This window comes from Periophthalmus magnuspinnatus, chromosome 8, assembly GCF_009829125.3.
Source record: "Periophthalmus magnuspinnatus isolate fPerMag1 chromosome 8, fPerMag1.2.pri, whole genome shotgun sequence".
NCBI classification, from domain to species: domain Eukaryota; kingdom Metazoa; phylum Chordata; class Actinopteri; order Gobiiformes; family Gobiidae; genus Periophthalmus; species Periophthalmus magnuspinnatus.
Window position 1 is genome coordinate 2,131,005 of NC_047133.1, and position 16,904 is coordinate 2,147,908.

The 16,904-nt window shown below is 44.0% G+C and overlaps 1 protein-coding gene across 1 annotated transcript; it reads left to right on the forward strand.

Annotated features, from left to right (window-relative positions):
• The first annotated feature begins 335 nt into the window (after nt 1-335).
• On the forward strand, nt 336-16,557 carry pdgfbb (platelet-derived growth factor beta polypeptide b). The gene is made up of 8 exons (XM_033970818.2): nt 336-932; nt 7,553-7,649; nt 7,956-8,012; nt 8,527-8,720; nt 9,347-9,562; nt 11,092-11,797; nt 11,883-12,039; nt 13,884-16,557. Exons 1-7 carry the CDS (start codon nt 870-872, stop codon nt 12,026-12,028), a joined length of 1,479 nt encoding a protein of 492 aa, XP_033826709.1. The 5' UTR covers nt 336-869; the 3' UTR covers nt 12,029-12,039; nt 13,884-16,557.
• Nucleotides 16,558-16,904: the final 347 nt, after the last annotated feature.

Genomic DNA, 16,904 nt, shown 5'->3' on the forward strand with positions numbered 1-16,904 from the left:
ACAGTTTTTTAAAGATAAGTGCAAAAATAGTAACATAGTGCAGTTTTAAGTTAAGTTATTCTGGAGCAAGTGGCTAAATCTATGTCCATTTTTAATCAGCGACATTTCAGCACACTCCCAACAAACTTGTCTTGGCTGTGCGTCAAAACACGTGCCTAATAATGCTCCACAGCGATGCCATGAGAGCTGTGCGTGTGTCTTTGTGCGCACATTATCATCCATTCTTCAGGCAGGGGGCGGGAGAGATACGCAGCCACGCACACACAGAGCACGCTCACACGGCACACTTGGAAACGTGCTGTTCCCCTCTCCACCACCACCACCACCACCCGACCACCACCACCAACACCAGCAGCAGCAGCAGAGCAGTCCTCAGCAGCAGCAGCAGCCGTAGGAGGTGCACTTTAGCGCAGCCAGTGTGCGTAATCAGGCCGATCCAGCGCTGAGTCCACGCCGCGCTCTGCTCAGTGATAAGACTCCGAGGAAACAAGAGGGAGCGCAGCGTTTAACCGACCTGACACTTCCTCCTCTGCGGCTTCTTCTGCTTTTTATTTCTACATTTTGACACAGCTGGACTTGGGAGAACACTCAAACGGATAGATACTGGAATAACTTTTCCCTCTCCATCCCATCTTGGCTTTTAATTTGGATACTTTTGTCAAAACGCGGGGATGTAACACCTCCTCTGTTTCACTTCATGACCATGCCTAACGAGAACAAAGTGGATTTTTTTACTTGAACTTCACTGATACACATCTGACACCGCTGGTTTGTCCCTGGCTGTCTCCGCGGTGGAGTGTAGGCCCCTGCGTAAGACCCCCGCGCTCCCTAAATGCCCGGTCCGCAGCGGCTCGAGGCTGCCCAGCAAGATGAGCTCGTGGCTGGCGCTGCTGCTCGTGACGGCGGCGTGTCTGCGCTTTGGCGGTGCCGAGGTGAGTTCTGGGCACCCCCCCTCCCCCGTGACACAGCCCATCGTCCGCTGTGACCGTCATATCTGCGGTTTTTTTGGGGCAGGGGCGCGATACAGAGGCGCAGACGGTACAGGGGGATTCTGAGGGATAGAGACACGTTTAGGTCGTGAAAGATTCAACTGTGGTTCTTAAAATGTGCTTGAACTTGTGTAAAAGTACTAAAGGACTCGGAAATGTTGGTGTTTTTACGCGTAGACTCGGTGTAACTGCGTGTCAAATGAGTTTTAAAGGCGCTGGACGCACGATGGAGCTCACATTAAAGTGAACTGCGCTGTAGTTTGGGACATTGTAAGTTTACAATAGCAGGAAATGTTTTAAAAATGGAAACAGTTCTGTGGGAGCATTATTGTTCCTCTGACGTAGTATTGTACGCCTGACACTCTTGTGCGTAAATGATTTCTGATGGGACTTTTTGTGCCATTGTTTAGTTCTATATTTTCAGTTTGACTTTGTTCCAGATGGGCTGCGTTTCTCAAGCACCAAACCAAACGACGTGGGCTGCGTGAGACGTATCTGGATGTTGCTTGTGCTTTCCTTTAAACCAAAAGTAGACCAACTGTATGGCTCCTTTGAAGCGTGCGCACCTGCCCATATGCGCACCCGCAGCAGGAGAAGCGCGCCGTTTCCCCTCCACGTCTTTATAATGTCACGGCTGGGCTCCTCTCTCAAAATAATAACTGTTATTTTGGTCATTAACCTGAATGAATGGATGGCTAGAGGCTCATGCGCAGCTGGACACAGACCGTGCCGTGCGTAAAAGCGCGCACATAGGCCCGGCCCAAAGTGGAATATGACCACGCACAGGGGAAGTTTTACGTAAATAAATAAAGCAGGACAATGATGTATGATTGGAAGAGAGATTGGGATCGTTGAACCTCCTTTAAGGTCAAACAGGAAGACAAAACTTATCCCAAGGTCTCGACTGGGTCAGTTAATGTCATGACAAGTGGCTTTATGGTGATCCATGTACAACTTCTTGTTTTGTCGATGCTGCCAGATAAGAAGCTTTAAATGGAGAGTTTAGAGACATTTTGTGCTGGCCTTGAACTTACATAGACCTATATGCATTTATTTCCTTCCGTGAGTTTGTTTAGTGACAGTTTTGGTTTGTTTTTTTAGCCGGTTTTGGAAGGTTACGATAGAGATTTTAACTTTTAATTTCACTTTTTGGGGGATTTTGGACTGTTTTGTCTGTGTTTCTTACTCGGTACAGTCACACAGAGCTCATTGGATCATATTTTTGAGTGGATTTTAAGAGTTTAGTGTCAAAATCTACCAAATCAATCAGGGAATACGCAGGAATTACATGCAGATTGTTAAAAATAGTAGTACTTACTTCACCTGAGCAGTAAAACACGACGGTTTGGCGTTAAACTTAAGGTAGACGACTGCAGTTTTACTTTTGCAAGAACGTTTTTTCAAATAGACCTACCTGCTCGAGTCGACCTAAGCTGTATTTTGAATATGTTGAAAGCTATAGGCGCACAAACCTACAATTAAAATCCTACAGCAAATTGAAATCCTCCACTCCTCTTTTTTTTTATTGACTCCCATAACTATATATTAAACTGTTCTATAGCATCGCCGTGGAAACTCGACATAAAGGCACGTACAGATCTATGAAAGATGACTTAAATATACCTGTCTTCAACCCTTATTTGTATTTTATGGGCCACATGTGAAGCAGGTTGAGCGCGGCGGGGCGTGTGAGGCTGGAGGAGTTGGAGAGCTTTGAGGTGCAAACAGGAATTCCCCATGATAAAAAAGCGAAAGAGTCGGAGCAGAGGCAGCGCTGTACGGCTCAGTCATGTTCTGAGGGGAGATGAAAGTAGGTGCGAGTCAAAAAGTAGACCCTTGCCCCCGCGCTTGATCTAATTTTGGCAGATGCACAAAGGGCTGCGTTCACCCTAAGGATCTCCTATGTGCAGTTTTATGACGGATACTTGTGTTACTCAGACGTTTTTTTTCATTATTTTTACACTGGATACGGTTCAGAAGGCTTTTGTAGTCGTCTTATCAAAAGTATTTGCAGTCAGGCTGTAGTTCGGTGATATAAGCTCTATACATTGTGTCAATAAAGCTCTGATAAACGGCGGTGAAGGAGCAACCAAATATTTAAAGAAACGCCTCGTAATCTTTGTGGTAGAGGGTTTGCTACCTGCTGGTGTCCATGGAGGTGTTATTACTTTGTCTGGAACGCTCGGAATGAGGTTAAACTCGTCTATTTTTATGAAAACAAGCAGCTAAAAGTGATGGATAAACATTATTTCACTTCAAAAATGCCAAAAAAGACCCATTAGGCACCGCTAAATATTCATACTTTCACAGATTATTTGAGTTTGTGCTGCAGTTGGATTAACCTGTGTTATAATCTCAGAGAAAAACAACAATGTAAAGTTAATAAAGTCCATTGTTACATGTTTCCTAAAGCTCCCACGTGTCCCGCACACTCCACCGCACAGTGACGTCGCGTTAGCTTCACCTCCGTCCTCTCCGACTCCTCACCACGTCCACGACTTTCACAAAACACCTGAGCGTCTCAAGTGTTTGGTCAGAGTCTAAAAGAGGCGATAGGAGAAAATAATTGTGATCTGCAGAATATTTAACATAATATTGCAATTTTTTGGTAATATTTTATAATAACTACTCCTTAATTCAGATGAGCATTCACACAGACGGTGGCTTCGCTCTTTTCTGCATCACTCGAGGAAAAACTCAAACTAAATCACACTCGCTCACACCAGTCCAGCTTTCCCACAATCAGGAAATAATTTAGCTCCATAAAAGAAAAGTAGATATTTATATAACTGTAAATGACGGATGTGAAACCTGTTCCCTCCGCCCTCGTCTCTCCTGTCTTTGTTTCAGTCTCACCTGTGCTCTGTGCTCTTCTTCTGTCAGGTCAAAGCTCGCACACTTTCATCCTGCAGTAACGTAGACAGCATCTAGTGGTGAAATGTGAGAATGCAGCAGAGGAGGGTCGGCCAATCTCGTTATAGACTGTAGCTTTAACAAAACATGAACAAATTATGAACAAATAGCTTAACTCCTCACTCTAACGCCTAAACTAAAGCCACGGTATTTAACTTTTTAGCCAGAAAAGCATGATGTTTATGTTTATGTGAAATGTCGTTCTTTTTGCTGTAATCCTCCACAGTTTGGCATGAAGTTTATCTTTCTCCATGCAAAATGTTCCAAAGTTTGGTTTCCACTTTGACTTTGTGGAGGCGACTGCACGACTCCAGGGAAATGCAGACACTAAACCTCAATTATTAATAAGATATTTGCTCATTATGATTCTTTTTCTCGCTTTATTTAGGCTGTTAAACGTGATCGAGATGCACCGATACGATACTGACGTCTAATATTGGTGCGGATATTGAAAATTTTGATGGATCATATATCGGTTTCCAAGATATTTCTTTAACCGATCCCATTTTGCTCAATAAACTGGTGTAATAAGATGATTTACGAGCTAATATTGGCAAAAAAAACGTCTCATATTATTAAACTTAAGCTGTTCTGTCGATACAAAACACATTTAGATCATTTTATGCTGTTTGTGTTTAAAGGAGATACATTATATTTTCAGTCTTTGCCCTAAAATCGGCCGATACTTAAAGCCACAAAGCCACATTTTTATACACTCCATGGAACCAAAAAAAACCTAGAATCAGGAGAATAACACAGTGATTCTTCTAAAAAATAATTGATATTAATAAATTAGTAAGAAATAAACCTGGGTCCCACTGTCAAATAGCAAATATACAAACATAAAAAACATAAAACAGCTCCATCATCTTGACCTAACTCACGTTGTGGCATATTCCAACATAAAGTGCAGGATTTCCTCAATAGAAAGGAGGCTGGTTAACTTGAGCGTATAATTGGGCGTTTATGTAACAGTTCATTTATGTGCGAGCCCCTGGTGCAGTGTGTAACAGCTGCTGCCTCTGCCTCTCCACAGAAAGTCATTATTCAAAGAGCCACAGCCCCAGATGCAGCTGTACATGACACACACGTACGACAAACGAAAAGGAAGACCGACTTTACACGACGGAAAAACAAAGAAAGCATCTGTAATTCAAACTGCGCTAAAAGAACAACTTAGTCAAAGAAAATTGTTCATGTGAGTCCGTTTTAAAAAGGATTATAAGAGAAAGCGTCGTACGTTTTTATCGTAAACTGACAGTACAGAACACACAAATGTAACTCCAGATACTGTACAAATGCTGAGTTTTAGTTCAGTATAACATAACACAACTAAAAACTCTGTGCACATTGATCCGTGTTATGAAATACACTAAAAAGTACACTTTAACTCATGTTTTCGGTGTTCTGTGAGTTAATACGTGTTCAGTATCGTCACCAGTTTCCCGAAGAAGCTACTCGAAGCAGAGATGAAACACATTTACTCTTAAAATCATGATAAAGAATTCAATTTTCTTTTGCAATGGTCCACAGTTGTGTTTGAGACCTGAAATAATACTTATATAACTGCGCAAACGTTTAGAAATTCACTTTTACGTCCTTCGTCTCAGTGAAACGCTGTGAAACTTTGATAATATTTTGGCGCAGTTTTAGTTCATATCGATGTTTCTGGATCGATCGATTTGTGTCTTATTCTGTCTGTGCATGAATGAAGCTGAATATTATGATAAAGTGCGTGGTTTCGTGCACATTTCTGGCTCTGACTGATGGTCCTGACAGCGCGCTCGGCTGTGCTCGGCTGTAAACATCCTATAATTAACAATTAGCCCGAGAGCAGGAGGCAGGTTAGCTTGTTGGGCTAAAGAAGGAAACGGTGCTGATGAGTCCTGAGGGGCGGCAGAGATGTGCTATTCTTTGACTGTGTGAGAAGAAACCAACAATGGCACAAGTCACTGGGGCCTGGTCCGCAGAATGGACGGGGCGGAGCTACATGCATGGCCCGCTGCCTCCTGGGCCGGAACGCAAAGCCTGCTGGGAGACTCCTGAAACTCTCAAGACAATATAAACACACTTTAAAGTAAATCTATATTTGTTTAAAGGTTTATTTTGAAGACTTATGGCTACAGGAACTAAAGGCAAATAGATTATTTAATATTGGCGAGTCTGACCTTTCAGTTACGACCCTTTTATTCCAGAGAAGTTGATCGTTCTCTTTCATGGCGACTGTTCCAATAGAGCACGAGATCGAATAACAAAAACGTCAAATCGTTGTCAAATCGTTGTCAAACTGCGTCAAACGTCTACAGAGATACACCAGGTTTAGTTCTTAGCATCTTTAAAAACGTCCATTGGTTTATGACTCGGCTAAGTAAAAATGTACGTGTGTGTAGTTTTTGTCACGTTGCGCTGAAATTCTGATTATTTTAGAAAAGAAAATCTGTAAGAGAATTGTTCAGGATTGTTGGGTTTGTCATTTTTAAGTTACAAAATAAGTTACAAGACGTTTAAACGCAGATTTTAGCATCATAAATTGAACAAAAATGGTCTCCAAAACTACGTAGACGTTACATTTTGCCTCCTTTTTGCCTCTTTTTCACCTCCTTTTCCATATTGTCCGCATACAAACACTGAAATATGGTCGTGTTATGCACTTGCCGCACCTCATTGTTCCTTTGAAGCCGTTTTTCGCCTCGCTTTACTCTGACGCCAAACCAAATGAAGCACGTCCAGCGCCTCTAGCCCCTGCGCCCCGACCCGACGCTCTGATCCCTGTCCATTTGGGGCCTGACATTTATTCATCCATTATCCTTGTTTTCTAGATGCACCTCCTTCTGTCCTCCGCTCCGTATCATTCCTTCCCCCACTTCCTGACTCCTTCCTGGCTCCTTTGACCCCTAAATGTTAGCAGATGAGAGGACACAACGCCAATAGTCATTCAGGGCGCTCTTTAGTGACCATTGTGTGGCCCGCGTCGCTTCAAACCCCCCCACGCCGCCCCCCCCCGGTGTAGGACCTTTGGCCATTACTGACCGAGGGGGTTAAACCTACACCCCAACCACCGCCTCAATACGCAGCTTATTTAGGGAATCATTTACCAAGTGCACGGCTATTACGATATTGATTTTGGGATTTGGACAATTCAAGATGAAAGTTAAAGCTGAAATGTCAAGAAAACTCGCTCTTCGGGGGATTCATTTTGAACTTTACGACGATTATTTGAGCTGCGAGATGAATTAAAAACAAACAAAATTGCAGTTTGAGTGAATGCAAGTCGTAAAAATTGCAAGAAACGACAAAATCTTCTGCGTTATTCTGCATAAACGTGAACTTTATTCCACGGTTAGCGCCTCTATTCGACCTGATGCTAATGCTAACAATAAACACACAGTGGAAATGTATAAAAATAACATGGAATAACCTGTATTTGTCCCACAATCTGGAAAGCCGAGCATTCCGCGTTGACTATAAGAGCAGTACATGTGCAAAAACCTTCCATCTAAACATTTAACTTGAATATCTATGGACTGTCTGTGGAACCTGCGTTTATCGAATCTACGTGACAAAAATAAGTCTTGCAGAGGGAACAATCCTGCCCGTAACTCTCCGTAAACTGTCATTGTGTTAAGTCCCTGTTGCTGGTTGCGTTCCAGGGGGACCCTCTTCCTGCAGCGCTGGTGGAGCTGGTTAGAAACTCTCCCATCTCGTCCATAGAAGACCTCCAGCTGCTGCTGCTCTCTGACTCCGTAGGTAAAGACGACCTCTTTATCCCACGCTCTCTACACACCGCACATGTTTATTCTAGAGTTACACGTTTAGTTTTGATTCGTGGATTGTGTTTTATCCGAGTTTTAAGTTCCGTCAGCAACAGTAGTAAGTTTTCAAGCCAAAGTGTGTCTAGAAAACACCTTTCCTTGTCTAAATAAGCACTAAACACTGATTAGCATGTTCTTTTTATACAACATTTGGTATATAAATGTAAAATATCACATACTTTCAGGGTCTTAAATGCAAAAACACATTTCTAAAGACATGTCATTTCTTGTTGTTTCTCAGATGAAGACCAGGACACATCAGCAGCCTCTGGAGGTCACAGACTTCCTAGGAGTCTTGGTGAGCTTTACCTTCTCTTCTTTGTGTTTTTTTTTAAATAATTACCGTAAAATAATAGATCTGCAGACTATTTAACGAGGCTTATGTCAAAGTTCACGAGCAAAACAAAGACTAGACTGTGTTTTTTAATGGCGTGGCGTTGTTATTTGAGGGTTCAGTGAATGCTAACTTCAGTCGTAAGAGAAAACAAGGACGGGTAACATTGGCGTGACTTCTGAGACTCTATTAAAAGCACATCTGTCGTACTAGTCCAGAAATATATATGTATTTAAAATGGCCGGGTGACCGTGGACGACATCATAAGCCAAACTAAATTAAAGCCATTACGATGATAATATTTGCCGGACGCTGATCTCCTAGCGACCAGACGGAGGCTAATAATGACCCGTCCTATTTGAAGTTTGCTTATCGCTCCAGCCGTGGTCACTCGCGTCGCTTGGCAGTCGTTCAGGATGTAGCGGGATGTCGCGTTGTTGAGATTCTCGTGCGTTCACACTCCTCTCCGTCGTGTCAGATGCCCAGCCGGCGCAGCAGGCCCTGTGCAAGGTCCGGACGGAGGTGGTGGAGGTGACCAGGTCCATGTTGGATCAGAGCAACGCGCACTTCCTCCTGTGGCCTCCCTGCGTGGAGGTGCAGCGCTGCTCGGGCTGCTGCAACACCAAGAGTCTCCAGTGTGTGCCCGTGGTCACGCACACCCGATACCTGCAGGTACGACGCTGCACGTTTACCGCACACATTTACACACGACTGCAGGCAAGATGGTGGTTCTTCTGTGCTTCTGTTGGTGTCTCAGATCGTAGAATGGGATTATGTGGAACTTTAAAGGGTCAAGAGACGATTTTGACAACTATTTACTCCTGAGAAATTCCACAAAAGTTGAATAAAAGCATTTCTACGAGCGACTTGGACCTTAAACTTGACATTAAAATCTAAATCTGTGTATTTACCGCTGTATTTTTACCATTTCCATTCAGTTATGACAGACCTTTAGACTGGAGTGATATCTGAACATTTGATACTTGCCTTAAATAATAACACTGTGTCTGTGCTGTGAATAATGACAATCACCAGCCTGTCAAAGAGGAAGTGTCTTGCTTAAAGGCACAATGACAGAATGAGATGGTGGATGCTCTAGCCCCTTTAAGAGTCGTACTATTAAAGATTTAGATTATGGATTCTGCAAATATATCGAGGAATTTAAACTAAAACTAGCCTTTTATTAATATTTTGTAAGTGTAAACTGATCTACTTCCTGATTATTCAGCTCAATTACCAAAAAGTTAATTAAATTAATGCCGCATTTTCTTACCGTGTGTGTTTATTTGGTTTTAAAGGTCATGAAGATCGAGTATATGAACAAAAAACCCACATACGCCAAAGCCGTGGTGTCTGTGTTGGACCATGTGGAGTGTCGGTGTCAGCCCGCGACACGACCGCCCCCGCCCAAAAAGAAGAGCCCCCGACGACCGCACGGCAACCAGGCGCACGGCAACCAGGCGCACGGCAACCAGGCGCACGGCAACCAGACGCTCAGCACCGCACAGGGGCAGGTACGACGCACAACAGCACAACAACAACACAACAACAACACAACAACACTGCACAGGGACAGGTACGACTCACAACAGCACAACAACAACACAACAACACCGCACAGGGACAGGTACGACTCACAACAGCACAACAACACCGCACAGGGACAGGTACGACGCACAACAACACAACAACACCGCACAGGGACAGGTACGATGCACAACAACACAACAACACCGCACAGGGACAGGTACAATGCACAACAGTACAACAACACCGCACAGGGACAGGTACGATGCACAACAACACAACAACACCGCACAGGGACAGGTACGACGCACAACAACACAACAACACCGCACAGGGACAGGTACGACGCACAACAGCACAACAACAACACAACAACAACACAATAACACTGCACAGGGACAGGTACGACTCACAACAGCACAACAACAACACAACAACACCGCACAGGGACAGGTACGACGCACAACAACACAACAACACTGCACAGGGACAGGTACGATGCACAACACTGCACACAGAGAAGAACAACACTGCACACTGAGATTCTGTTTCACTGGTGTCATCGTCAACCCTGAACAAATGTAGACAACCACGAGGAAACGTCCCAGATGCCCTTCCTGATGATCATATTATTTAACTTTGTCCAATCACATGCGTCTGACTGTTGTGTTACTGCAGTTGTGTTAGTTTTTTTTTCATATTTTATTATAATTTTCGTTGAGACTTGACCTTGGATCTCGTCTCTATCGTCACATCTGCTCATTTTTGTCTAGTTTTTATGTTTTAATGAAAAGTACATTTAGTTTTAACTTTGTACTCGGGGTTAATTATTATTTAGATTTAGAAAAATACTACATTAAACCTGCAGTGTGTAGCTTTTCTGGCGACGTGTCCTGTCTCCATGGAGATCTGGAGTGCACCACATTATAGCATTACACATACCTAGCTTACATTTATTCAATTACAGATGATGTTTTTGTTTTTTCCCCTAAAATAATAAATTGATAAAACATTGTTACAGTGAATAGGGTCGCCTCTTCACAGATCTGACACCTGCTTGTCTTTTAATTAGAAATCTTTTGCTATATCACGGAACATTTCAGTCAAAGTAATACCCCCGTGAAGACTTGCTATATTATGGAACATTTCAGTCAAAGTAATACCCCCGTGAAGACTTGCTATATTATGGAACATTTCAGTCAAAGTAATACCCCCGTGAAGACTTGCTATATTATGGAACATTTCAGTCAAAGTAATACCCCCGTGAAGACTTGCTATATTATGGAACATTTCAGTCAAAGTAATACCCCCGTGAAGACTTGCTATATTATGGAACATTTCAGTCAAAGTAATACCCCCGTGAAGACTTGCTATATTATGGAACATTTCAGTCAAAGTAATACCCCTGTGGAGACTAGTAACTTAAACTCAACTAAAAAATTTGACCAAATATCTCAACTAAATCACCATTTTATTGCCGTACAGTTTCACACAAGCTTCTGTTTTTATCCTTAAGGTGAAAGTTCACTCCAAAGACGAGCTGCACCAGTGGGACGAGCTGAAGCAGAACCAGAGGTCCCACATGGAGCACGACCTCACGGACCAGCACTGGAGCCTCAGAGGAGACACCTTCACCCGGGCGGCGGACAGCTCCAGCCTGCCCCGAGAGCACCCATCCCGGGCTGAGGAGGCCTTCCACCTCACGCCCCTCTGGTCCCGCAACTCCACCAGTGACAAGACTGGACACTCCGCTGGGAATATCACTACTGAGGTCAGGGACAACGTGCGGGACATTCCCAGCTTTGGTCTGGACGAGAGCACGCAAACGCACAGCCCGACATGGCACCAGGACAAATACACACAAATCCAAACGAGCGCTTCTTCTTCTTCTCCTGCATCCGTCACCCCGAACCCCGACACCCACACGGAGGCAAACGGGGACGAGAGGAGGCCCCGTCCCACCAAAGAGCCCAACCCGGACCCGCAGGTGAGACACGGGGACAATGAAACGCCCCAAAAGGACAGGTTATTTGAGCGGGAGGAGGCCAAGTTGGAGGAGGAGAGGAAGGAGCTGTTACTTCTCCACAAAAGGCTGGACCAAGAGAAGGAGATCCTCAGACAACAGCAGCTAAAACGCGAAGAGGAGGAGAGGCTGAGGGAGGCCGAGGGTCACCTGCACAAACACCACCGCCATCACGTGCAAACGACCACACACACGACAGGTAAACACACGACGCGCAGCTGATTGAGGCTTATTCAGAGTCACAAAAGCTCCACAAACTTATCTGTTACATCTTGATTTCACAGCGACAACCGCCACAACGACAACCGCAACCACACAGCCGCCGGCAGCTCCAGCGGGGCCCAGGCCTCCAGCTCAGCCGCGGCAGAGGAGGAGGAGGAAAAACCGCAAACGGATTAGCAAGGCAGCTATGAGGGCGATGCTAATGTAAAATAAACTAAGGTGAGAACGTTTGTTTTTGTGCGTTGATGCAGGTTTAATTCATCCTGAAATGTTTTTGGTTTGACACTTGTTTTCTGGTTTTATCTTTCCCGTATCTCCGCCCACATGGCTGCACTTTCTTGTAAACAAAATTAAACAAATTCAGAGTCTGGGTCACACACGTAGAGTTTAAGAAAGTTACGTACCAATATTTCAACTACAATAAAAAAAATGAAATGACAACCTGTTGTTTTGGTGAAATGCCATTGGAGCCCGTGGACCTCGGACCTGTTTATATTTTAAGTAAATGTTGATGCTACACGTGGGCAAACTACGGCTCTAGGGCCACACACGGCACTTTGGGCTTGTGAATCCGGCCCGCTGAAGGTGACCAAATGATATAAAAATAGCGAAAAGAGCAAACCTTGTTCAATTTACCTTTTCAACAAACTGAATGTGAGTTTTACTGCTGTTTATTTAACTGAAATGTAATAAATTAATGATGAATTTAATTGATGCATTTGGAAAACTATTTGTACAATGAGACTTTGTTTTGCTACATGTTACAGGCCAAATCTCTAATGTTTTATATAAATATCTACACTGCCTCGCCAAAAAAAAAAGTCTCACACTTTAATATTTGGCTGTTCCGTCTTCTGCATCGTCACAGATTTATTTCCATCCAGTTGTTGCTTTAATGTTTCTCCTGTTTCATTGATGATGGTCGAGTCTGACGCTGCTCAAAGCTTCTCCAGCTCAAAGATTCTCACTGGGGTTAAGGTCTGGACTCTGTGGTGGACGATCCATGTGTGAAAATGATGTCTCTGTCTCTCTCTGCTTCTCTTTCTCTCTGCCTCACTCCCTCTTTCTCTTTCTCTCTTTCTGTGCATCTCTCTCTCTCCCTCTCTCTGTCTTTCTCTTTCTGCTTCTCTTTCTCTCTCTCTGCCTCCCTCTCTCTTCCTCGCTGCTTCTATTTCTCTCTCTCTCCCTCCCTCTTTCTCTCTCAGTGCATATCTCTCTCTACCTTTGTTTCTCCCTCTCTCTCTCTTTCTCTCTCTGTGCATCCCTCTGCCTGTTTCTCCCTCTCTCTGCTTCTCTTTCTCTCTGTCTCTTTCTCCCTCTCTGCTTCTATTTCTCTCTCTGTCTCCCCCCCTCTCTCTCTGTGCATCTATCTCTTTGTCTCTGTCTCTCTTTCTGCTTCTTCCTGTCTCTGCTTCTAGTTCTCTCTCCCTCCCTCTTCTTCTCCTCCCTCTCTCCTTCTCTCTCTTTTTCTCTCTCCCTCCCCCTCTCTGCTTCTATTTCTCTCTCTTCTCCTCCCTCTCTCCCCCTCTCTCTTCCTCTCTCTCTCTCTCTGTGCATCTCTCTCTTTGTCTGTCTCTTTCTGCTTCTCCCTGTCTCTGCTTCTATTTCTCTCTCTGTACATCTCTCTCTCTGCCTGTTTCTCCCTCTCTCTCTCTTTCTCTCTCTCCCTCCCCCTCACCCTCTCTGCTTCTATTTCTCTATACCTCCCTCTTCTCCTCCTCTCTCTCCCTCCCTCTCTCTCTGTCTCTCTCTTTCACACTTTAATCCTGTTGAATCATGGCATTTTCATCTTGGAATATTCCCAAAACTCCTCTGCTGTAATAACCTGGTCATTCAGTTTATTCATGTGTCAGCTGACCTCACTCTGCTGAACCTGGATCGGACCGACTGCAGGAGGCTCATATCTCTGTATTTGAGTTAAATCCAGGAGGAGACGACCTGTTTGTTTAATTAAATTCAGGTGGAGACGGTGCATTTACATCCTGTCCAGCCCTAATCTCGTCTTCTTCTCGTGTCTCTTCTTAAACTGTTTCATTCCTGACCATCTCTCGTTGTTCCTCCAGGTGCTCTCTGCTCTGACCACCCGGTGTATTTCGTGGACTCACCCCCGAGATGAAGCCTCCCATCTCCCTCCCGCAGCGTTTAACTCGCCCGTCAGTCACTTCTCCCGTCAGATCTCCTACATAACACTACTAATGACCGTTAACCCAACGTCCACGGAGAGAACGGAGTCGGAGAGAACGGAAGGACACGGGACACGTTTCTGGAGGAGGACTTTGGTCGGGGGGGGGGGGTGCTCTTTAAAGAGATAAACCGAGTGACGGGGAGCCGGGTGCGGACCGGGGCTGCAGAGCTGGAGAACTGTGGACAAATAGTGCAATTCTGGACTCCATTTGTGTTTGGATATCGACAGAGAAGGACTGAGTCGCCCTCCGCGCCACGACTTTGACTACTAAGAGCTTTCGCCGCGTAGAAACACTTATTACAGTAAACGTGCGAGCGGATTCGATGCTTGTGGGTACTCTCCCGGGTACTCCCACCCTCCTAAGCTCGTCTGTTCGTGCTCGCGTCGGATGCCCTCCCCCGTGTCTGTCCTCGGGGTCTGTGGAGCGTCAAAGCGGGGACAGGGGGCGGGCCTGGCGGGTGTACCAGGACGCTACTTCAACTTAAAGTATATACAAGGTGGTCAAACAGTTTGAGGTCACACAAACACGAGGCTCCCGCGCTCTTTTAGTGTTAGCCGTACAATTAAAGCAGACAATTGACGTGTTAAAGGGACGTCTTCAGGCGGTATTTATGTCCAGGGATGGGAAAAGTAGAGGAAATCTGATGCTAATCGATGCTAAAGCTAATATCGAAACTAGATGCACATTTGATACTGAGGAAAAAAATCACTAACAAGAAAAACTTTGAGATTTTCTGAAGTTTTAGTGTGAAATAAATAAAGAAGAATAAATATAAGACGTCGTGCTAAGATTAGGAAAGAAAATACATCTGTGACTGAAAAAGGGAGTGTTTTTCTCTTTTGTCGTGTCAGTGAAGACGATTGAGTTTCTTAGTATCAAAATTGAGTTTGAAAAACACAATTTATGTGGAAGTTAAATCTGGACAATGAGAAACAAAAAGGATTTAAACATGATTATGTAGAACAGGACTAAACCAGGACTAAACCGGGACTAAACCAGGACTAAACCAGGACTAAACCAGGACTAAACCAGGACTAAACCAGGACTAAACCAGGACTAAACCAGGACTAAACCAGGACTAAATCGGGACTAAACCGGGACTAAACTGGGACTAAACTAGAACTAAACCAGGATTAAACCAGGACTAAACCAGGACTAAACCAGGACTAAACCAGGACTATACCAGGACTAAACCAGGACTAAACCAGGACTAAACCAGGACTAAACCAGGACTAAACTAAGACTAAACCAGGACTAAACAAGGACTAAACCAGGACTAAACCAGGACTAAACCAGGACTAAACCAGGACTAAACCAGGACTAAACCAGGACTAAACAAAACCTAAACTTTGACTAAACCAGGAACTAAGCTGAAAAAATCCTATATATTTAAATTTGAAACAGTAAATGTCTTTATCTTTTACCAAATTCATGTAATATTCCTTATTTCAGCGCTCGGTCTAAATCCCCGACGCTCTGTCATGTTATTTTTATTAAACTGCATCGGTCCAGAGACACTTCACACATGTTGCTAATGCTACATGCTAATGCTACGTGCTAATGCTACGTGCTAATGCTACGTGCTAATGCTACGTGCTAATAAACACCAAACACATCCACAAATCCCCTGGAAAATGATGAAAAACCAGCCTGTAGTTTTGTGTGGAGTAGAACATTACTGAAGGATGGCTGGGCAGGTTCCCCACCCACACCACAGTTTAGGGCAGAAAAAGGACAGAAAAAGAGAAAAACGGAGAGACAATCAAACTGAAAAGACCAGTATTACCAAGTCTGACATCACCTTTTTACACTTTATGCTTTATGTTCATATACAACGTCTCTGTAACGATATTTAATGTGTTTAACTCTATACACTGGAAATGTAAAATGGTCAATCCAACAACACAATATCTGTTTCCGTGTCGATATTCCCTGTGGTCTATGTGCTATGTCTTATTTATTTACCATTACCATAACTGTGGACTAACTGTTTTTATACTGCGACAGAGAGGTTTTTATTTGTACACAGTGCTTCGGTGTTGCATGCGACGTCTCTCAGATATGAAACGTCCCGCGGCGTGAGGCTGGTGCCCACGCCCACGCTCCCTCTAGTCCCGGTCCCTGCGTTTGTCTTCAGTGCAGATACGAGTCCCGTCTTTTGGAAAATCACTCACGTTGAAATTCTGGGAAAGTCATCGTATCCTACAGCAGTATTTTCCCATTACAGCGCGCGCTCGATCCGACTTCCAGACATTGTTTTGGACATAGGCGGAACATGAAAAAGTGCGTTGGAACCCGTTTATTAAAAGCAGGAAGTGACTTTTTTTCGCGAGCGCACATGTGGCTTTTCGTCGGGCTCGTTTAGAGATGCAAACACTAGTGATGCTGTCCACAAAGCAAAGTTAACATCATTTTAAGTTATTGAAGATAATTGTACAGTCTGTGCTAACCTGAACTGTTAACTGTTTTATATGAATGAAAGAAGAAGTGTGTTTGATAACTCTGCCGCCTAATGCTATTTTCATATGGTAAAGAAGCTTAAATTAACAAAGTCTGTGTTTTTCTTTGTGTTTCTATCAGTTTTACTTTAGATTTGTTTAGATTTGTTTAGATTTGTTTTTTACGCACACACAGCACGTTGAAGAAGTCGTTTGTGGTGATTTTACACAAACATTCTGCTCCAAAAGTCTCACGTTTTTTTAGGATTAGTTTATTAGAACCAGAAGATGAACGTCTACATCTGACACATTAGTTTACTTCACTTTATATAATTCATTGTGTCTGTCAATGTGTTTTACCTGCTCCGCCCCCTCTGACAGGGTGGGGTTGTGGGGGCGTGTGGCGTTGGGGGGGGGGTTGTCCTGTGAGTGAACTCCGTGGTTTGTTTTTCACACTCAC

Coding starts and splice junctions, on each gene's coding strand:
- pdgfbb (XM_033970818.2), top strand. CDS start 870: ATGAGCTCGTGGCTGGCGCTGCTGCTCGTGACGGCGGCGTGTCTGCGC. Junction 7,650..7,955: donor GCTGCTCTCTGACTCCGTAG/GTAAAGACGACC, acceptor GTTGTTTCTCAG/ATGAAGACCAGGACACATCA. Junction 9,563..11,091: donor TCAGCACCGCACAGGGGCAG/GTACGACGCACA, acceptor TTTATCCTTAAG/GTGAAAGTTCACTCCAAAGA.